Source organism: Neodiprion pinetum, chromosome 3 (genome assembly GCF_021155775.2).
Source record: "Neodiprion pinetum isolate iyNeoPine1 chromosome 3, iyNeoPine1.2, whole genome shotgun sequence".
NCBI lineage: Eukaryota > Metazoa > Arthropoda > Insecta > Hymenoptera > Diprionidae > Neodiprion > Neodiprion pinetum.
In genome coordinates, this window is record NC_060234.1 from 28,256,936 (window position 1) to 28,280,548 (window position 23,613).

Consider the following 23,613-nt stretch of genomic DNA (forward strand, 5'->3'; position numbering starts at 1 on the left):
TTCATTCTAGAGTTGTGAAAATAGCAGTGTAAAAGTAATGCATTGCTTATTACTTTGAACAATGTGTATGGGATACGTTATCCATTACAAATAAAAAAAAATAATGTATAATGTATGAGTGCCTCATTACAAATACAAAAAATAATGTGTAATGAATGCGTGAATAATTACAATTTTAAAAAAATAATTTATAATGGAGTGTATTTTATTGTAAATAGAATAACTGCTTCATCATTATTTTATTTTGTCAACTAAAAGTTTCTTCTAGGAAAATTCGATTTTCTTCTGTTTAAAGATCAGTACTTCACGCAGAAGAAAAACGTGCAATTTAGAAACTTGCACATTGCATTTTCATTGTTTTATTGCGCTGACAAAGTTTTCTCTATGAGAAAGCTATCACTTGAAAACCAACTTCATCACTCCACACTACGTATTTCTCGAAGTTCAACTCTTGACAAGTTGTAAGGGGGTGGAAAAGTTTATATAGAAAAACAAATCATTCAAAAAAAAAAAATCTATTGAATACTCTCCAATAAAAATTACTTTTTTTTTCATTTGTAATTTGTAATGTCACTTATCAATTACATATTACTTTTTTAAATTTATAATGGAGCACACATCCGTTACACATTATGCAGTGTAATGTGTAATGAATACAGTAATGCATTATCAAAGTAATGTTCACAACTCTGATTCCTTCTTAGCAAAATTTTAAATGTTGCAGTTCTCTCACTGAGGGTAACGCATTCAACTATCGATTGTAGCTGCATGCTTCAGTTTCCGCGTTTTAGAATGTGCCAGTTACAAAATATGGGCACGTTGTATTCATAAAATATTTATGAATGCTTCAAGGTGGTCTGGAATATACAGTTTGTGAATGAGCTGATGTTGATGAAACTTGCGAGTTTGCAATTTACTGTAGAAACCAGAGGTGTGATAACAAAAACGTATACAGCGTTTAAGTTGGGATTGAAAACAAATATCTTCAACTCATTTTTAAAAAACGCATGTATTTATTCGGTTTACTTTTACTTATTGCGTAATGTCTGTATCAAATTATCATATTAATGTTCGACGGTTGACCATGACCCTAAGTTATAAATTGATGCTTACATTATCGTTAGAGCTAAGTCTAGTATCACTCTTAAAATCATTCTATGTACAATAAAGAGTTTATTATTCATTCGAACACATCCGTGGCTAAACTTCAGAGTGACGTGACTCCTGTACCCAAGCACACAAGAGATGCCCGTTTACGGCGTAGCCACCGGAATCAAATACTCAAGAGTATATTTTACGAATTCAATATTCTCATTCCATTTTATACAAAGCTAATAAATCTACTTTACTAAAGTTTACTTCACATATGGTGAACTGACAAAAAATTAGTGAGACTCATAAGTAAACGAATTAGTGACAGTAACTTATAGTAGTTCGATCGCATCCTAATTGTTGAAAAAAATTCGTCAAACAAGTCGTAAAATAAAACAAGACTTTTTGAAGTCCCTTATTAACGATTCAATCAAGAAATTTGATATTCTGCAAATCCGTGTATTGATGACCAGTACATTGAAACTGTCAAATATTACCAGAATGCTTAAAATTTGTAAAGGAAATCTAGTTATAGGTAATGTGAAATTAGATTAATATGTCAAATAAATTAAACTACAGATTCGATTAAAATAAAGTTAAAGCTTGTTACGTCGCTGGTTCTAAAATATGTCTGGGTTTAGAAATGTTGATCATAATACCCATAGTTGCATTGTTATACATTGCTAATCACCTGTGAGCAGGTGATCTGAATTGTATAGGTAGATTGATATCCACTACAATAAAAACTATAAACTAAATTTTAATATTTCTACTTAACTATTTATATAATCAGGAGCGCTGTCAATGCATCAAAGAACTTTGGCCGCTCTTGAATCTTCAGTCTTATTACTGGTAAACATGAAAATAACAATATTTGTAAATATTAAATAAAAGTTTTTCAAGTTTTATTACTCACTTGTTGTATCGAAGTAGTCCGCCTCTATATACGAACTGGTATTTTTAGCAGCTTGCTCGAATGCCCTTCCAAAGAGGCTAGTAATGTTAAATTCATGAGTCAGATAGTAATTCACATTTTTACAGCGACAAGTTTACGTTGCGAGGATTTTCATAATGCAAAATTAAGTTAGACACAAATTTTTTTTACTTTATATATTCAGTTGCCAATTAATCATATACTTTGAATATATAATTTTCGAGAATTTTCTTTGTTTGCAATTCTGCGTGTGAATATGCATGCGGACTGTGCGGTTTGTGATTTGTTGAAGAGTCATTTTGCGAAAAATTGACATGCAAACGTTATCTCACCTTCTAGGTTGATCTTCGCATAGTGGTGGAATACCAACAACGAGGCAAGTACCGTCTTCTTCGCTGAAAGGTGCAGTAGCAATCAGTGGCCACTTAGTTGCGTTCCTGTATCTTGATGTTTCTACGTATGCTTTTAGTGTAAACTGTGCCAACATGATCAATGCGTGCTCATGTGCAAATAATCGAGTATCTAACGTGCCATCTTGGATAACAATATAAAGAAATGGACCTGCATTCTTTACTTGTTTCATTTCTAAGATGCCTTGAGCTGTCTTATAAATGTTGCTAAGCATTAGTTTTGCCTTTTCTATGCCTCTTTCTACAACATCTTTCTTCTTGCGAGATAGACAGTCCAAAGCATCTAAAAAGCAGTGTTGTGGTAATCTTTCTTTCGTCTGCAAAGAAACAAGTTTGTCGGTTTGTAGTTTGAAAGTGTTGGAAATATGGTTCATGGAAACTTATCAAAACCCACCGTGGACTCAAGTAAGGCCAGCATAGAGTATACCACGTCTGAGGCACAGTATTTAAATCTATATCCGTACTGCAGGGTAAAACTAGCACCAACAATGCTGTCAACATTGTATTTCGATGCTAATTTTTCAATCATCTGTTTAAACTCGTGTCGTAAGCTGAGATCCATGGCTGAAAATCGTTGCTTAGATTGTGCCAGAGGTAAACCCATCTCAGCCAGGAGTTCTCTAAGGCGATTTTCACCTCTTAAAGACCATAAGCGAAGAGAAACCGCCGTTGGTACGGAATGTTTTAGACTGGCTTCAACTGTCCAATGACGATACAGAGCCAACTGAAGGCTGTTAAATGTTACTAAGGAATTTACTAGTCTTGATATTCACTATTAATTATTTCTTCTGTATTCTTATGAAACTACAAAATTTATATAACATGCACGAATTTATAAAGGATACTCCTTGTCGTAAGTAAGTTTGACTGCTGTGGCGTGTTGCTTTTCACTGTCCGTAACTCTATGACTTAGTCTCGAAACGTGACTCTGGAGATTTCCTGTTTCTAAAACACTAACCCTGGATTCAACTTTTCCAAGAATTGCTTGTTCTGTAGCTCCTATAATCCCCCACCACGCCACGTCCAACGTATCTCGTGAGAGTTTCCATGCTAACTCATAGATTATCACAGCACTCTAAGGGTAAGCCATACATTAAAGCCTACGTTTTTTGAAACTCCCTAGTTAGTACAGCCATGTTTACAGATAAGTATTTAGATAAATTATTTGTTATTTCATACCGATCGACCATAGTAGCTGTATTGTGTGTAATTAAACATAATTTGTGTTCTACTCGCATCCCACAACCTTCGATTTCTTCGTTTTTCAATTTCTTCTTCATTCAATCGCCGACGTTTCGATAGCCTACTTTCTGCCGCCACACTCGAATCATCTTCATCTGTGTCTTCTTCTTCTTCTTCATCAGACTGAATAGTGAAGCAAGTTCAGAATTGAAAAGAGGGCAATTATTAGTGCAAGCACTGTCAACTCCCATATGAGTTTGAAGTTGGTAATGTTAATGTAATGAAACATGAAGTAAAAATCATCACTTTGTAAATAATGCAACTGCAATTGCAAAGTAAATATGTTCTACTTCATTCCAATAGATGAAATGATAATTCCGTCTGAAAATTATCTGTTACATTACCGCTATCAGCTTCAACCTGTTACCCCTATTCTTAGCAGAATGTTCTCAACAAAACTACCATAATTGATGTTGTATTTATAAAATCCATCAAACAAATTATTTTATGTAATAAAGTAACAACAAATATTTTTAAAAAGCTTCATATAATCTGTACGATAAATCTTTATTAAACTTGATAAGTGTACGAGAAATCTATTATATAGGTTAAATGATACTTACAGAATTATCTCTAAAGACCTCGGTATATTCTGGTATCTTTTCTTCATTGTCAGGCTGACCTAGGATTCTGACTTGACTCTCTGAATAGACGTTGCATAAATCGTAAGGTCTATGACTGTCGAGAATGTAAAATACCACACTTTCATCTGGCTGTAGAAGTTCCACAATATCCAATGTTCCACCACAATTTACTAATATTACGTATTTCACCTAATACAGTAAAATATATTAATAAAATATAAACATCTATAAGTATTATCTTTATTGATCTGTCAAATTAGATGTATTTCAATAGTTTCATAGTGAATAATAAACCAAGGTTTAGAAAATATTAATTCCTGTGTTTTTTAATTTCAATGCGTAGATCTTGCAAAAGTTTCTATGTTTTTGTTCGTTCATGTTTATGCCATCAATTACACCTCAAGATGAAAAAATACATAGAACTGAATATATACGACTTCATGATTATACAGAAATAAAGAAGTAGAACAAAAACTAAGAACATTTACTAACGAAAAAACATTGGAATAAGTGATAATGAATCTTTTACTTTATTATCTGGACCGTGAACTTGAATATATATTGTTCTACTGGTTATACAAAGGAGCAAAGATTTTGATGGTTACCTCTTCACAGTTCTCTTCATATGCTTGAACTAAGTCTTGAATTCCACGCACAGGAACCAGTGTATATACAATGTTGTCATTTTTTAAAAGGTACTGCAATATCTTGCATGCACATATTGCATCGATGTCAAAATTGACTAACAATAAGCATCTCTAAAAACAAAGGAAAATTCAATCGTTAGTATATAAACAATGGTTTAGCACAGTTGACTTTGTTGACGAATGGTTCTTAGGATAATGATTAATAAACCAAGAAATAAATAGAAATAAGTGCTAAAATCAAGGAAAATGCATTATCTATAGGAAACAAAATCCTTTAATAAATTTATATGAGAACATTTGGTTCAACGACATAAACAAACGGACACTACTGTAATAGTTGATCAAATGTGTTTTCCGAAAAAATTAGGTACTCTCGGTGATAAGGTTGCAAGTTAAGTATTGTCAAGATCGAAATTTCAAAACACTGAAATTTTTTAAGGCGGTGTGACTTAAGGAAAACATTCAAAAATCAGATGGCAACACCCAACACGTAAATAAGTATGCAAGGAAGAAAAAGGGCACCTAAATCATATGGTTTACCACTCCGAATTTTCGTCTTTTTATATTCACACTACTCTTAAGCTAATAAAAATTATTATAAGGCCGAAGAGCGAGCACAAAACCGGAAACAAAAGTTACAAAATGATAAACGGAATAATGAAAAGAACGGGACTGTTTACTTACGTATTTACATCAGTTCTAACGACTCATTTTCTCATCATTTTCAAAGACAACGTGTGAAAGAAAGACACGATTAAATATCGAATAATTCGATACAAAGTAATTAAGTACAGTTAGAAAATTGGGTCAGATTTCAAAATACTTTATTGTTAATTAGTCGTGCAATTAGGCAACCTCAAAAATTACCTCTCCGAGAGAGAGGGCACACGTAAACCATTCCTCTCGTCATTGTACAGAGATCAGTCGTAAAATATTCACTTACGTTTCCTAATATTTCGTTATAAAACTCAGTTTGAATATTGTCCAAAAACATGATGCCCTCGTCAAACACATGGAAGAGGAATTTTTATTTTACAATCGTCAAAACACCACCATGATCCGTTTGCAAACTGCGAATACCGCGAGGCGCGAACGACGACTGTGGGACTGCGCAGCAGCTGCTCTCTGCTCTCGACGCGCTCCTGTGGTATTCACTGGCGTTTTACCGAGTTCCAGTATTTCAAACAATTTCAAAGTATGAGTTTCAATCTTTGCGAAAGGAAATCACTACAGAATCATAGAGCTTATACTAGAATGCGTGAAAACACAAGGGAATCACAGTTCGATACCCTAATACGGTTCTGTGTATTTATTATAAGGTTGACTGACTCCCGCCGATAAAGAAGCTACCGAGTCGTTAACACGGCTTTTTGTGGCCAAGTCCACTTACTCGTAAAGTTCTGATTGAGAAAATTTCCCCAGGATGAACGTCTTTGAAATCTTCCGTCAACGCTGTAGAACGCTAACGTGTTTTCAAATGATTATTTTTTACGCTAAATTTCAGTCGCACGCATAAAGTACGGAAAAGTAATTACTCAGATTATCATACACTAATCTCTGGTGCAGCATAGGGCAAATGAATGAACAAACGCAGAGCGGAACTTATAAGACCACGTGACAATTGACCAATCAGTGCATTCGATAACTAAATCGCCCAAGCCAAGGAACGGCCTCGTGACCTCGCCAAGCACGTGTCATGTCAAAGTGGTGTATGATATTAATAACGTTTTTCTCCGGAACTTGATTTGTCTCGAAAAGAAGCAACAGATTGGAACATGTCTAGACGACCAGAGCATTCGGCACCGCCTGAAGTGGTACGATTAGACATCCACTTCTACTATTCGTACGTCTGAATGACTTCTAGGTTACCTCAAATAATTGTTACGTTTTCTGTTATTTACAGTTCTACAATGAAGTGGAAGCACAGAAATACACACAGAAGTATGAGTCTATTTTTGCGACAATATATCCGGTGATACCGAATTTGCTCAAAACTTGTCTCGTTTGACTCCAAAACTTACATTTTTAGTTCTCGGATGATGGATATTCAAGTTCAAATGTGCGAACGAGCCATTGAATTGCTGTTGTTACCTGAAGACGAGCCATGCCTTCTTCTTGACATTGGTTGTGGATCTGGACTTAGCGGAAGCGTATTAGAAGACCAAGGCCACACGTGGATCGGTATCGATATATCTCCTGCAATGTTGAGTATGTTTCGACTATTACATTGGGTATTTTCTAAAACTGTCATATAATGTTCTTTTTGACTTAGTGTCGTAATTGTTCATTTTCATTTGGTGAATGTGGACGAAAATTATAAACAATGAAAAATTCCCAATGTTTGGAGACACTTAGGATCAAATTGTAAATGTATTCTTGTTATTTCAGACGTAGCTAAAGAACGGGAGGTTGAGGGTGATCTTATTCTGAGTGATATGGGACAAGGGGTGCCTTTTAGAGCTGGCAGCTTTGATGGAGCTGTGAGCATATCTGCGTTACAGTGGCTTTGCAATGCTGACAAAACTTCACATAATCCAGTCAAACGACTGTATCAGTTCTTTTCCTCCGTTTTCGCTTCATTAGGAAGGACAGCTAGAGCTGTCTTTCAATTTTATCCAGAAAATAGCGACCAGATTGAGTTGGTCACAACGCAAGCGACCAAAGCTGGGTTCTTTGGTGGTATAGTTGTTGATTTTCCAAACAGTACCAAGGCTAAAAAATTCTTTCTAGTTCTGATGACTGGTGGCGCAATGCCTCTTCCTAAGGCATTGGGAACTGGTGATGATAATACTGTAGTGAATTACGCGTCAAAAAGGTGTGTGGGAGTTCTAATATTATACCAAATTCAGAAACCATATTCAAACAAAGTTATAGAATTTTTAATAGCTTTTGGATTCCTTAATTTTTCTTTTGTTGAATAATTAATTTAATAATTTAATTGTATTGGGATACTGACGATTTCTTTTTCTTAAAAATTATAGGGAGCGAACTATGAAGGTACGCGGAAAGGCACTAAAGAAAAGTAGAGAGTGGATTTTGGAAAAGAAAGAGAGAAGACGGAGACAGGGTAAGGAGGTCAGAGATAATTCAAAATATACGGGCCGAAAGAGGAGTGGTCGGTTCTGAAATCTCTTAATTCTATCAGCTGTAACTACTCGTAATAATAGTTTATTTAAATTAACAAATATTCTCAGCACCTTGAGAAATAAAAAATCTAAATTCCTATGAAAATTCGTGTAATTAATTCCAATTCTATCGACAATATGACTTCTCAAATGTGCGAAATGAAATAACTCGGCAAAATTATAGGTAACATTAGGCTGAAACTATTGTTTTATTAGAACTAGTCATTCAAATTTAGAATCATCGGATTCAATATTACAATTTTATTTAGAAGAGTCTGAATCTTGATTATTGCAAGTTAATTGTGTTAACTTTTTTAGTTTCAAAATTCCTATTGCAGAAGATATTTTAGACATCGGTTGCACAAATTTCAGTGTTTTAGTTATATTACTCTTTTAAAAAGCTTATAGGTCAGTGTTCTCAGTCTTCATCTATCAGAAATTGAGTTACACTTTTTTTTAAAGGAACTGGCAGTGTGTTCTCCAGTTCCTCACGATCTAACCACTGATATTTTGCTTGGGACGCTAAACTACCTTTTAAATATTTTGCTTGATAATAAAATATTTTTGCCCCTATCACACCTGTTTCTCTTAATGTTTGAGGGTATTTATACTTGTAAAAACCACACGGTGCATTTCCATAAAACTTGACGTTCAGTGTTTCACCACAGGTTTCTTTCAGCACTCTTTCTGCTGTCTGAAAAAATAATAACTTTGCTCGTGAGTATTAACAAAACCCAGTTTTCATCCAATAATAATGTCAACGATTGATGATAGTATCAGATTTTTAACAATGTACGCTAAATCACATATTGACATACAAAATATGTCAGGTTTCATAATCGGTTTACATATCAGAAAAGTAGAATTTAGTAAGTTTCTGGAATTTATAAGCCACAATACAAAGTTATGGAGCATTTCTGTGTTCTGTTATTTAAACAATATTATTCGAGAATTCTTACTTGTCGCAATGTCTCCCCATCTTTTCTAACACCTTGTGGAGGAATCCAGAAAATCTTCTCACCCACTTGCTGTTGTACTAGCAATACCAAATTTTTATCCAACTTGCGGTCCAACGATGTTAAGTCATTCTTCTTGTCTGCCTCTGTAAATTTGATACAGTACCTGTTCTAAAACTGGTGGTAATATCAAAACTCGTAAAATAAAACATGTTGAATAAAAATGTTTTATACACTTTGTCTTGAACAGTTTGTTGCAAAGAGAACATTGTATTACAAAAAAAAAGTAGAAAATAATAGTGAATTGACATTACCAGTAGTCCTAGATGCAAATTGGAATTTGTTTAGTTCGTCTAAAGAAGCATCTTCAAAATCTTGTGCGGTTTGTTTTATTGCATCCATGTCGATTTCACCGGTGCCTGACTTGATTTGTTCCTGTATTTCTTTATCTTTTTCATGCCTTAGTTCGTGGTCGGATTTCATACTATTCTCAAATTCCAGTTCATCAAGGTAGTGTTGGAACTTTGTTTCTATATCCTTCAAAGGTTTGGAAATCACTGGGTGTCTTTCAACACACACAGCGCTAACTAGGTCCCATTTTCCTTTTGCTTCTGATATTGTCTTGCTGGTCGTAGACGTACTGCGAGCTTCGAGGCGCATAAAAGCTACGTCGTGGAAAAAGTTTGAAGTGAAAGCATGATCAGGTATTTGTGTATATCAAATATTTCTCACAATGATACGAGTATTATGGCTCTTTCAAGTATCAATTTAAAAAATGTTTTGCATATGTTGAAAATTGATTTAAATGATGTGCCAAACATCCATTAATCTCTGATTAATCAATGAAATTATTACTGAACACATGAGTTGCGAGACATAACCTTAAAAATTTTTGGTTAATAACAGAACGCACGAAGTTCAATGGAAAGTTTATTACAAGCCACTTACTGCTTAGGGAATTGATAGTTGATTTGGCGCACAAATGTAACGAGCGTTTAAACATTTTATTGCATGAATGTGATAGCTAGCCTACTTTATTCGATAAAATTGCAGCTGATGGAAATAAACGCGTACAGCAGACGACAAATCGGAACTCCAATATATCACCCGCCAAAAAACCTCGATATTTAAATATGTCAAAGTGTATAAAGCTACACGTTCGGTCAGCAAAATCGTAATACCACCAATGAGCTTTGATTGGCGAATATCTTTTCGATTTAATTAATTGCCATCAACATAAAAATAACACCGTCTGGTAAATGTGAAATCTACATCCTATTCAAGCTCTAGAATTCAAACATGGTTTCATGGTTTTCTGTAACCTTTTATTGCTAATAGCAAAATCTTGTTCAGTGTTGGTTACTAGTTGTCATGTGACATTCTACGTCTTAAAACTTTATAGTGGGGAAGGGAATGGTGACAAAAGCAGTGTCAATTCACACTTATATACTTGACAAATGATAATGTTTATATTAATTTCATATAAATATTACAAAAATAAATGTGAAGCATCATGTTAAAACCGCTCACTATATCGTGATAAAAATTTCGTAACAATACCATGCATACTAGCCAGATGGGAAAGATAATACTGATGTTATCCAAGTGTCTCGTGTATTCATTTTTTTTTTTTTATACATGAGTGTGTAAAACAAAACTTATGAAGATGATAGCAGTGAAAGAACAAATTCTAACTTTAAGTTCCTGAATGATGGCTATCATTTACCCAACTTTTTTCACCACTTAGCAAACTATTAGATCGATTCTTCTTCAACATAGAGTATCTCAGTTTCTTAACACGTGTCTTTTGTTCTATAGAATGAAAAATTTCTGATCTTTCTTCCATAACTTCAACAGTAGAATTTTCATGCTGACTATTCTCCCTTTGAGAAAGACGCTGTTTTATTAAATCTACAAAGTCCACTTCTTGTTTCTCTTCCATTATGTTTGCTGGCGTAGATAAACTGACAAAATTACTTTCATTCTCGTCACCGTCATCCCTGTGCAATTCCTCTCCTTGAAATGAAATATCTCTTCTATCTAAATCTGTCGGCTTGTCGTGGATATTCGAAGTTTTTGTACTTTTTTTGTCATCATCGACACAGAGATTCTCACATTCCATCGTCTCATTACTGTCTCTTCCAACCCTCATCTTTTTCACAGTAGAGTTAGTACTATTCATATCCGACACACTTGCTTCCGAAGTATTCAAGAGCGTTTCTTTGTTGGCCACTCTTCCTCCATGCATAAAAGCAGAGACCTCTTTTCTCCGCCACATCTTGGACGTTGTCGGATCAAATATCTTACATTTACCTTCAAAGGAGAATTCCCTAATATCAATATCGGATATTTTACCATTGACGTGAAGCAGGTACTTTCTTAATGCTGAATAAAAGTGTAGCTTGTCGACCATCCTTGGAAAATGGGCACAACGAGCGCTGCTCGAAGGAACAACCCATATTGCAGTATTGCCTATTCCGACGGGCTGTAAGCCGAAGCTGAAGTCGGACTTGCCGGTTTTGTTAGAAAATACCTCGTAGATACCTTTACCATTGAAAATAGCAATTTTTGGCTTAAATAGAATGAGCTTCTCCTCGACTTTCTTCGCACCCACTTTGATCTCGGATTTCTTCAGATCTGAAGATGATCTTGATGGCCTCTCTACGATGTTTGTCAAGCCTATTCCATATTCTAGCAGCTTTGAGTCTTCTTCATGACTAAGGAGTTGTGGCGTTAGGCCAGATGCGTGTAATAATTTGTAGAAATGATTTCCTGGACCAGCGTAATAACGTCCGCGATATGCAGCTGTCAAGCTTGGATTAATCCCAACGAATACCATATCTAAATTCTCCTTAAGAATATCCGGAAGCTTGCATGATTGTAAATCCTCCTCTGACAGTCCATCAAATCTATCCAATTTCTTTTTCGGCTTCTGAGGCACAGCAGACGGTGGTTTTTTCCTCAGATTATTCAAACGCAAGGAAGAAGACATGCTCAATTTCAACGAAGTTGATTTTATATGTTAAATTCATAAAGATTCGTCTACACTACTCAATCCTTAAGCATTCGACCATTATTTGGGAATGTGCGTTAAATTGTTTGTATACAAATATCAACTCACGTGCCAGTGACAGCCACAACGAGTGTCACAATGTAGTCACACACACTGAGTTCCAGCGGTTTCAGTCCAACCAATAGGATTACTACGAAAGTCTCGTGGGGACATCTACACATGTTACAGTGTCAGTCGGTAAGGCAGAACACCACTTATGCCGCCATACACCGTGCGAAATTAAACTATACTAAGTAAATTTCAACAGCGCGCCTTATTTCAATTCAATTACAACAAACTGGTGTTATTATTACTAGATTCATCGACTGAATCCAGTGTGAAAATAAGTACGTAGTTCTATTTTATATGTTACTTATTAAATATTAATTTTTGTTCATTATTTTATTATAACTATTATTTACTGAAGATTCATTCATTAAGTAATTTACATATTGTTTATTAAGTAACGTATAAAATAACATTCAGTCAACGATACAATATCGTGACCAAGATCGTTGACTGAATAGACCCACAAGATCGTATGACTGTTATTTAATGCTTTACCGTTTGGAGATTGATTTTTAGAAATTCTTCCTTTAAGTTTATTGGTTAACAATCTAGTTGTTATAAATTCAATTCCCTAATACAGTTAGCGCGTTCTATTGTAAACGGGGCTTAGACCTGACCGCAATTCAGAAAACCTGCAAAAACCCACGAAGCGTGTGGAGTAAACAACAATTCAAATTTATTTGTGTAACTGGCCTTGCGAGGTACAGACGGTAAAATAATTGTAGCAGTAAGTAAGCAAATTTAAACCATTGCATCCGAACGTGCTGGCGAAAAAGGCTATCTGTGTGATGATGTGTAAGCAATGTGTGCAATTTCAAAGATTTCTGAACCGCGAATCAGTTAGAATTCTCATTTCGCATACGGATGTTTCTTATGAGTTTGAAGAAAAGTCTATTGCATTTCCCTAAAAGTCTTCTGTGACATTGGAATTGCCAAACTAACTCGAAAAGGAATGTGATACAGCTGATTGTGAGACCTGCAGTTAGTATGTACCACGACAATTTCAAATCAGACAAAACAAAAGCACGAGGGAAATCTGAGGATGATTTTAATGTCATATATTTCACTTTCCAGGTAAAGTTCGACATGCTGTCCTCGAACCATTTTTTAATCAATCCAGCTTCCAAAATTCTATTGATGTAAGTATTAAATTTCGACAAGAAACTCGAACCGCGGGGAACGATGTACGCCATTGAAAATGTATCGTGCATAGACGATTGAATGGCGTACGTTAACTCGGTGCCGTTGTTGTTTAGGAAAAGATTAGTTGCTTCGTATTTACCTCGACTTTCGCGGGCAAGAATCGCGTGATCCAAGACCCCGTGATTCAAGTCATAAGCAGTTGACTCGTCCTTGGTATGGTCTATTTTTTGCAGCAATTCTTTCAATATCGGATTATCCGTCTCTCCCAGAGCTCTTACAGCACCCCAAGAACCTTCGACTATGGTTAGGCCAGATTTGTTCAATTCCACTAAGGTTTTGATCTCTGGCCAGTAGGCGACTTGGGAATATGCTTGGAAGAGATGACTCGTGAAAGAATTCACCATGATTATTGCAAAGAATAATCCACACACGACTAATAATCGTTCAGATAAAGGAATTATTGTACGAGAGATGGGGTGTCCTGTCATCAGAAACAAGATGTTGATCGTCACCCAGCCAACTTGTCCGCAGAGATCTTCGTTATGTCGAAATTTTAGTATTGAAAGCCAGAGAATAACCGTAATTACAATTAGACATGATGTCGGAATCCAAACTCTATAATCAAAGATATGGTACATACTCAACCATATCGGCACTTTCTTTGCCTTTGGTACTATGAGGCTTATTCGGTCGGTAAAAACTGGAGACGTGAATTCGAATACAGACATATTATAACCGTCATAGGGCATAATGAACCTCATGTTCGCAGCAATGTCAACCTTTCGATTGGCTACTTCCTTCAGGGTTTCTAGGAAACCTTTTTTCTTTACAGTTCCAAAATGTTGTCTAGGATTTGACTCGTGTATTTTCATTGTAGAATTCGTGTACCGCCCTATGGTGTCCAACACCATTTGATCAACACCCTCAAATCGTGTTGAGTTGGGTATTGCGGTAGCCGTTGGTGGACTATGAAACATTGCCACTTTTATCGTATATCCTTCTAGGCCACGGCTTTTCGAATAAAACTGATGCAATATTTGCTGAGTGTCTGAATTATGGTAAACTTTAATCCCCCCCGTCAGAGTATTGCATACCGTGACGTTTTCCAGTTCCGTATCAATTATAATAATTTTTTCAGTCCCGTAAACACGCCACATTATTTTACAGATTTGATGGATTTCTGTCAAACTGTCGAGATGTGTAATTATTACGAAATGTGCTCTAGAATTCCAAGGCATGCGGTGAACTTGATCCAGGTGGTAAAAAACAAAGTTTAATCTCGCACTGGTACCATTGACTATTAAAATATATGACGTATTACAGTTACCCCAGTTGACTTCCAATCCAGGAATGAACGGCATTTGTTTTGGGCTTTGACCATTCTGAATCACACTAACGGGAAGGCCTAACTTTGTCTGTAATGCTCGGATGAAGGGATCATACCAATTTAAGGGTTCCGCGATGAAAGGATCAATCGTCACGGTGACGAATCCTTCGTACTGGAGAATACTTGACAGCAGATCCCACACAGATGTGCGTTTCTCTAAGCTTTGTGGTTTCATTTTCACATTTCCAATTGATTTCAGCTGATATTGACGGCAGTAACCCGAGTTCCATTGGGCAACGATTGCCAGAGAAAGTACCATCCCTCGAATTAAATTCATGCCACTGGTAGATATTGTTCAATATATTTCTCTGATCCGTTCTCGTCAGTTCTTGCCTGTCGATAGATATATAGTGGCTGACCTTCGAAAAATACGAAAAGAATGATCCAATAGAAATTGAATCCTCGTCAAATAGGGGAAATAGAAGCAAGTCGACGAAATACTTTTGCTGATAAATGTTTTTTTGCACTGGACTATTGCCAAGTTGAAGCGAGGCCTTTTCGTTTTCGAGATATTTGAATCACCACAGATACGGTAGCAAAATACAACAATTTTCATAGTGCGATTATAAGAGTATTCAATGATAAATTATTACTTCGAACTGAGATATGTCAAAAACAAAAACGAATCTTCTACAATTTGACACGATAATACTAAAATTTCAGTTTAACGAGTCTGATATACGTACACGGTAGGCATGGAAAATTTACCTATTGAGATTCGGAAATCGTCTTCAACTTTTCAAAATGCGATAATGATCTCCTGCTCTTCTTCAACTCATGTTAGCCGTGGATAAAACTGTTATTTTAGCTGCCGGATTCGTGGTTCTAAACTCCTGCAGGTTCACAGGTTTCTCGATATAACCTAAGCTTTTAAAAGAGATTTCGAGTTTGAAAGTAAAACATATCGGTATATTTTCAACTGCTTCACTTTCTTTTTACAAAATTTGCAGAATCGCAAAACTGTGCTTTCTCGAAATCTAAAGAATGGTTGCTGCAGAACGAGTTTTTCAAAATCTGTGTATAATAAAAATAATAGGCCCCCTCTGAACCATGAAACTATACAAGTGCACAAAATGTTTCTCTGCAATGTTCAGTTCCTCGTACCTACCGATATATAATTAATTTTTTCAAAATACAATACCAATCAGGATTTAAAGCCTTGTATGCAAGACATACTGTGGTTGCAGCTATTCTTCTGTACGGAGTTATACGATAACAAATAAGAGGATCTGTATTCTCCTCTGTATTTCCTTATGTAAAAACTTTTGAATATAATGAAATGAAATATAATAAAATGAAACTTTTGCTACATAAAATTATAAATGTACGTTCTTTTTCACTTGGCACGCGTAAAAACAATATTCTGATTCATTATGTGCCCGAGGTAAAATCATGAAAGTTCGAAAAGGCAGTTCTTCCGATTTATTACCACATGCCCGCAAATTTTACGCCACCGAAGGATCATTATTATGGTTTTTGTAAGAAAGTGCATAAGTACAAAAAAATTTGGGGGGAAATCTCGTGAAAATGCAGTTTTGAGACGTTATCTTAGCAAAAACGTAAATTTACTATTAGTTTGCTGATTTAAAGCCAGGGTTGTTCTCCACACTCGACGTAAAAAACATCAATCGACTTTTAAATTTGTTTTTAATCTATCAATACCACGCAACTTGGAAAAGTTTTCGAATATTTTGGAAAAGTTTTAAACATTTTAGCAGTCTTCAGTCGTTCAGTTTCAGTCGTTAACAGGCTGCTGAATTTTGCATTATTCAAAAAATCAGTCGGCAGAAAAATCCGATAGCTATAAGCGACCGATCTGCTTTATCTCGAATATCCTTTGCGCTCATTGTACGTACAAGTAAATCGAATCTCTTCTTATCAATATAATTTGATGCCTAACATCCCAAAGTGTCGAAAAACACACGTATAATATTCACAATTTTTCTTTGAAGTTGGTCGAAAAATGTTAAAAGCTTTATTTCGTCAACGTACTCGGTTTTCCCCCATATCTTATAAGAATCATGAGCAGAACTTTTGAAGAAAAATAAGGAAATATTAACGTTGAATCGGCGCACACCTCAATAAATGATTTAAGATCCGTAGTTGAAGAAATCAATTTTCATCAATTGAAAACTCGCCGACAAGCTCAGTTTCACGGAGCAAGACGAGAAAAAGTAGACCAAACAACGTTCGAGTCTTATTCCGCAGTCTCTCGTCGAAGAGAAACGAATTGTGCGTCCAGAACACGAAATGCGGGTCGACTGGAAAAGTGCAAGCACTATAACAGACCAGGCTTTCAAGCTAGAATATAATTAACCTGCAGCTGCATATTAGATGCCCCATTAACTTTTCGTTGCTGGGTAAACTCTGCCGTGCCACAGTTCGACACCGACTAATAAGCACCTACGAAAGATTGCACCGATATTCTGACACCCCCAACGATAATTGGGAGATGCATCGTACACCAGGCCAGAAAATGCACGCGACTATGAAACGTCAGCCCCTGCAATTATTTGCCACATTCTGTATTGTTTTTTTCATCAAAAAGAATACTATAAACCCGGAAATATCGTCAGAGCTTTGACAATAAGAAGCTCACTAAACACGTAAACTAGGTACAGGCATGCGATCGTAATTGACGTGGTTGTAGATGAGTAAGTCTTTCAATCTTGTTCGAAAACCAGGCATCGATTTCGTAATTTGGGGTATTGTTCACGCGTTAGAAGAGAAAAATCTAGAAATTCAATGCAACGACGGCAATTGGTATCAACTATTCCAACGATCGCTCATATAATAGATACAATTCTCCGGTTGATTGCGAATATACTACACACCGCGTGATAGGGACAAACAGTGTTGTAATACTCCGTGATTGGGATTAGGATTATATTCACATATTTATAGAGTTATGTATCCAATATCTGCCACGGTGTCCGTATTACATGTATGTACGTACGTATCGTAATCCATCCTAACAACCCCATTCCATCTCGCAGCGAGGAGCGGGGCAATTCTGTAGCCCTTCTGGTCCAGTGGACACAAACCAATACCCTGCACGCCCGCTACGTCCGGGTGGATAGCCAACTCTCCCAGATGTCCAAGCGTAGCGTTGGACAGCCCAGCCAGACAGGTAAAGCCGCATCTCTTGCACTCGGTACTCCGGCTTGACGGACACTTCATTTGTAACTCGGATTAAATTCCGAATCTGTTAATTTATCGTTTTGTTTTTACCACCTGCCAGAATGCGTCCCTGAATAGCAGGCTCGTGTGACGTTGATTGCCACCAAAAAACGGAAGGATAAAAATAGTTTCCTTCGCTACCAATAGTTTCGCTCGTACAGCCGATCGAGCGCATTGGACATTTTCTCCCGAGGTATATAATGACAGAATCGATCTTTGGTTGAGCTGAACAGAAGCCTCAATCTCTACGTCAAATTTGACACTTCCACTCCGTGATATATGCTATCCAATCTCACTATGTAGCTTATACAGTGACCTATCGAAGCGAGGACTTCTTCCGTACTGTGCCTTTTCTTACATGTATCGACCTTACCCATTTGTTCATAATTCTCGCGTTCCACCTCGAAGTGAATTATTTTCGTTATGAGATAAGAGAATATGATAACTATATTGTCTTTATATGAAATTTTCCACTTCTTCTAAAGGCTACTTTTCAACCTACCCTTGCATTTATCGAGAACAATTCGTTAAGCATTCTCCGTGAATGAAAGCTTTTGAAACACTGCATTCTACGAAATTATATTATCAGAAATGACACAAGGGTTTATTATATCACCGTAGACTTCGCTGTGTCTTAATTCTGCTGAGGACTCAATATTGATAATATGTGGACAATTCCGAGTGAGTCTATCACCGTAATGAATAATTCGAAGGCGTACTTGCATAGCATTGCATGTGTCGAGAAGAGAAGTTACACTTCTTAACGAAACCTGCTGTTCGGAAACGTTTTTCAATCCTAATTTGTAAATACTTCTGAAATGAATAACCATAAAAACGAATATGAAAACGATCAGGAAAAATATTGGCTCATGATTAACACGGCTCAACACTCCTTGAAGTAAATTTTTTTGAATCCCGCTGGCTTGAGTTTCATACACATAGGTATACAAAATGTAGTGTTAATCGATTTCGCAAAATCTTCTGTACTTTGTTTCAACTATCAATCATCATGAGAACATGTGTCGACGGTGTGAATTATACTCCTTAACGTACGTCGAATTGATTCAAATTTTTATAATACATGCTGATAAAACACCATTGACGTGTAAGTTCCAAAGACTGCAATTATTTGTACATTCAGCGTGGTTGACGTTATTACCGATAGCTCGAATTTCTCTTCAACCACGTACAACGGTAAAACATCACACGATATATTGAGTAAATCACATGTCGCCTTCCCGACACTAAGAGTGACTAGGGCACACCGTTAATCCTTTATCAACGAGCCTCTACCGTGATCCGTATTGATTATTGCAACAGCAAAGAGGTCAGCGTTTATATACACGTGGGAATGTCTCATCAATGATTTGCTGGGTGCAATGAAAGTGAAGGGGGTTGAGCGTATGAAAGTTTCAAAATTCCCCATGAAATCATCCGCTTTTCGAAGGTAAACACGGGAATCAGATACTTGCGTAGTCGGGGATGGATTCCGCAAATGCACTTGTGACGATTGTGGGGAATAATGGGGAATTAATTCCTTAACAATCGTTCTGTCACCGCAAAAAAGCAGGGTATAAATGAAAGGATACTTGGATGCGCCGCACATCGGTGGAAAATAACGTGATACACGTTATCGACGTTGAAATCGTGAAAGTTACTACATTAATAACAAAAGTGTCACTGCACGATTACTTCGACTACTTGTGTTACTGTAACCAGTTTCTACCGCGCTGAAGACCTGCAGTGTGAATGCATTATGCTGAAAGTCGAATGAACAGGGAACACACACCTGACTATATGGCATTTGGAAGAGTAGGATAGAACGCAGTTTCACTGAATTTCATTTCAATAATGAAGCGGGTACCAGATGTAATATCCAACGTAACATTCCACGTTGTTCGCGATATGAAATTTCAGAATTCCCACTGCAGAGCCGGGAGCGTGAAGGAAACTGTGACCTCTAGTGGCTCAACCTATTTTTTGTTCCCATTTTTTTTCAAAGCTTTCCACATCGCTCTATATAAAGTACCTTTATTGGCTCCAGATATACAGCTCCTTTATCCTACGAAGCTCTTCTCCGAGGCATGGGCAGTTCTCGAGAGCAGCGATATAACAGTCATCGGCATGTACAACGTATTTGCGATCTTTCCTTCTCCCATTTTCTTCTGGCGCGAGGCTTTGGCGTTCCAATAAAAATGCTTGAAGCACAATCGAGTTTCCCAGATGCATTACACACCGGCTCCGGTAATAATTATGTCGAGACTACGCTGTGCAAGGCGATTTCTTCTCTTTATGTACACGCGATATATTTCACTTGAAGGCAGTATTGCTCTTCAGCTCGGGGATCATGTGTGGATTTCAACTCGGGGAACTGTTCTACCGATACCGATACACTGGCCGAGCTGTGTGAGATACACTCTTAATTTTGCAAAGACCTGGTCCCGGGTAAATTAAATTAGGGGAAGCTACGATGGGCAAGGGGTACAGGCGAGAAGGCGATCCTTGGCACCATTAGCACTGGGTGGTTCCCTGCCAAGAATCCGAAACTAAATAAAACTCATGGCGAGAACCGTAAGCGTGCCCCGTTAGCAACAAAACATAATCTCGTAAAAGAGGGACCAACTGCGGAACGTGCTCAGGCTTCGGCTTCCGCTCTCTTTATTCCCTTCTGCATTATACCGCTCGATCCAAAGTTATCGTGTGGGTAAAATCGCGGTTACTTCAACCCAAGGCAATCAATTTTTTTACGATGCGTGTATATTACACGTACGTACAATTTACGTGTAGCTGTAGGCTAAGCTAATTCAGTGAACTGCTATACGACGGATCAACCTTCGTCGAAAAAGCTCCGAAACAGCTTGTAAAATTGTTTTTAAATACCTCGTATCTCCGTAAGTGAATCGCTTGAGGAAATAACCGTTTCCTCAAAGCATAGAATATGTTTGCACGCGTAAACATTACAGGGTAGGTAGCAAATTGTTTCAAAGTAATGTTTCAATTTATAAAGTATCTTCCATAACAAATCAAATTATTGCTCTGAAAAGTGTACGGCGTGATGGCGAAACGATTTTGTTTTATCGCATCCAACGTTTCCGCAGAGCTTTATGTCCGGAAGATTATTCTCGCGGTGCAGCTTAATTTCGTTAAACATTTGTTACGGGCATGATACCAGGCGCTTACTTATAGTCCCCTGTTTAATCAGTGATTATCGTCGTATAGTACGTCGTTATCTTGTTCTTAAACCAGCCAATGGAGCGATTAACCGTATCTTAACGAATAGGTCTGCAATTATCCCGTTACGCAGGAATTGGCACGACAGGTACTTAGAATTTTCTACTGAAAAATGGCTACTCCTGTCCCTAGCCAAAGTGCAATCATTGATTCAGCTATTACTTTGAAGCTGGGTAGTAATGGTCAAGCACAGTGAATGACCATTCGGTGTCTCTGGTGAAGCGTGTATTTATTTGTGATTCGTAGGCAAGAATTGAGATGATTCGTTTTTCCTCGAAAAGTTGCGACCACTTCAAAACGGGCTCTAAGTTTGGTTGAAATGAGCGCGTGTAAGGTTGTTTGCTCATGAGTGGGTGATATTCGAATTTTGAAGGTAGCGGTATGTAGCTGGTAGAGATTGCACGTAATTCGAAGGAAAACCGGAGAGGAGCAAGTCCTTGGGATCCCAAAAACGGAAGGGGCTATAAATAAGATTAAGCGCCATCTTGAAACTAATGAGTTGAGAAACAATGGGGAATCAAGGACTGGTTCGCTTGGTCGCGGCTCCCTCGTTTTACCTCTTTTTACCTTTCCCAGTCCACTCCCACCTCCCATTTTCTATGCAGTGCCACCCTCGCTTCCTCGTCTTCTGTTCTCGCGTCATTGTATAATCTGACTGAGCCAACAAAGTCCTTGCGACGGACGCAAACCACCCGGCTGTCGGCGTCTACGTCGAGTCGTCGAGTAATCGTTCCTCATGTACATATCCACAGACCAACAATACTTGTTCCTAGTTCGCGCTAGCGCTAATTAGCCATTCATTATGCCACTGCTGGATAACAATGGTCACGTCTGCACACCTACCTGAATACATCGTTGCACATCACGCTGCTTTCACATTTTTCAACACAATGATCGTGCGCGGTTCCGGTTTAAGAGGGTGCCGTGGTCGATTCGACGTTCGCGTATATACCTACAAATATCGAAGTCTACGTATCTCAGACGCAAGAAAGGGCTCAACAACTCTGTTCTGCACCAACCTTGAACAAAAATATTTCGATCCAGTTTCATTTGACGCAGAAATAAAGAAACGGCATGAATTCTATGAATTTACTGTTGCGATTTCTTACAATCCGAGCCATTTCTTCATTTCATGTGTGAAGTGTCGCGTAGAGCTGGTTTCACAATGGTTCGTTTTGTACAGAGTCGCAAGAATTTCGTCGACTATTCAGAAAACTCGAATTCAATCTCGTTGGATTTAATCCAAGCGATTCAACCTCTGTACAGTTTGAAACGTTCAGCTTTGATTTCTACTCATACCGACCTCGCACAAGTGCTGTTCCAATTCGTGAGAATCGAATCAACGTAATTACACGCCAACTGGGTGAACAAGGATTAGCGATTAGTGGATTCTCTTTCGACGTGTTTGATGATTCGAACGAGTTACGCGCTGTGTTAGAGAAAAATTGAAAGTTGACTTTTATGTTTCGTTTTTGTACAGTACGTGGTTATGAAAAACTTATGAGTATCATGCATATTCATTATGCAAGATGCATAAACTCATAAGTATTTACGGAAGCGACCTCTTACCGGAATGTTTACCAATTCAGATAAGAGCAGATCAGCCGATCGTTTCGTTTGATTAAGTTGGAGCTATGACTGGTTGAGGTAAGAGTATAATCAGGTAACTAGCACATACGAGAGTCAAGTATGTGTGCTTCAGTCCTGGGTGTTGGGATTATTGCTAACTCCGGTGGCACTCACCCCTTGATCTCTCAAAGCACTCCAATTATGCAAACATCCTCCGAAAAGACAATGCCTTAAAAATTATCCACTCGACGCTGATGTATTCACGCTTTCTGTTCCAATTCCAACACCCTATGCTTTCGGTGTTTTATTAATTACCTTGCTAGCTCGAAAGTCCTTCATATGTCCACGTATCTCCGACATTCAGAATATCCTCATGCGACCAGCTTACGAGTACCATAGAATACGCAATTTCTGGCAGGAACTCGTAATTCATTAAATTCGGATATTCTGAGGCTGCAGGGGACGAAAAACCACGGTTGAACAAAACTGATATCCAACGACAATATTAAAATTACATTGCACAACGATTGCCAGTATAAACTACAGCATAATTGATTATCATCATTCTACGCTAGCGGTGAAATTGATCACATCCACGTATGTAAGTGTGGTGATTCTTAACAATGCAATTCATGTCCAACTATGAAAACTGATTCCTAAATTGGCGTACGATTGACAAACCAGTAATATTCTGGCATTCATGTTGCTACACCAATAAAAACGGGTTGAATAAATTTTTGGCGTAAAATTTTAATGCCACACTTCAAGAGGTAAAGCTAATTTAACGTGTCACTTAACCTGTTTAATTTACCAGGCATCAGAATTTTCACTCCCTGCAACGTGAGGAGTGGCATGTGTCCTTATTGTAAAGCGTAGCTTCCGACTCTTCAAATTAGTTATAAGCGTCAAAGCTAACTCACTGTAGAGAACCATTCGACGAGCAAATCCAACTGAAGTAAATTCAGACCTGACTGAATACGGCATTAATTAGG

At 37.3% G+C, this 23,613-nt stretch overlaps 6 protein-coding genes across 7 annotated transcripts in view; 1 reads left to right on the top strand and 5 right to left on the bottom strand.

Moving 5' to 3' along the window:
• brm (ATP-dependent helicase brm) overlaps window positions 1–23,613 on the bottom strand; it is a 133,007-nt gene that overhangs the window by 9,415 nt on the left and 99,979 nt on the right. The gene's annotated exons all lie outside the window — the stretch shown is intronic.
• Cdc45 (cell division cycle protein 45) lies at window positions 991–6,139 on the bottom strand. Its single transcript, XM_046616991.2, has 9 exons — window positions 5,853–6,139; window positions 4,868–5,020; window positions 4,242–4,451; window positions 3,616–3,801; window positions 3,282–3,511; window positions 2,831–3,167; window positions 2,359–2,753; window positions 2,009–2,085; window positions 991–1,941 (listed from the first exon to the last, which is right to left on the bottom strand). The coding sequence occupies exons 1-9, from the start codon at window positions 5,901–5,903 to the stop codon at window positions 1,874–1,876; spliced, it is 1,707 nt and encodes a 568-aa protein (XP_046472947.1). The 5' UTR covers window positions 5,904–6,139; the 3' UTR covers window positions 991–1,873.
• On the top strand, window positions 6,425–8,639 carry LOC124214592 (18S rRNA (guanine-N(7))-methyltransferase). The gene is made up of 5 exons (XM_046617007.2): window positions 6,425–6,723; window positions 6,813–6,850; window positions 6,939–7,117; window positions 7,298–7,724; window positions 7,891–8,639. The coding sequence occupies exons 1-5, from the start codon at window positions 6,685–6,687 to the stop codon at window positions 8,033–8,035; spliced, it is 828 nt and encodes a 275-aa protein (XP_046472963.1). The 5' UTR covers window positions 6,425–6,684; the 3' UTR covers window positions 8,036–8,639.
• mRpL46 (mitochondrial ribosomal protein L46) lies at window positions 6,650–22,012 on the bottom strand. 2 transcript variants are annotated; one of them, XM_046617009.2, is made up of 4 exons: window positions 21,896–22,012; window positions 9,305–9,655; window positions 8,994–9,136; window positions 6,650–8,728 (listed from the first exon to the last, which is right to left on the bottom strand). In XM_046617009.2, the coding sequence occupies exons 1-4, from the start codon at window positions 21,903–21,905 to the stop codon at window positions 8,453–8,455; spliced, it is 780 nt and encodes a 259-aa protein (XP_046472965.1). In that variant the 5' UTR covers window positions 21,906–22,012; the 3' UTR covers window positions 6,650–8,452. The 2 variants fall into 2 exon arrangements, with proteins under 2 accessions (XP_046472965.1, XP_046472964.1); XM_046617008.2 differs by lacking the exon at window positions 21,896–22,012 and adding an exon at window positions 9,939–10,079.
• Window positions 10,687–12,105, bottom strand: LOC124214587 (G/T mismatch-specific thymine DNA glycosylase). The gene has a single exon (XM_046616999.2). It carries the CDS (start codon window positions 11,980–11,982, stop codon window positions 10,687–10,689), a length of 1,296 nt encoding a protein of 431 aa, XP_046472955.1. The 5' UTR covers window positions 11,983–12,105.
• Window positions 12,948–14,900, bottom strand: LOC138190717 (uncharacterized). The gene has a single exon (XM_069134842.1). It carries the CDS (start codon window positions 14,898–14,900, stop codon window positions 12,948–12,950), a length of 1,953 nt encoding a protein of 650 aa, XP_068990943.1.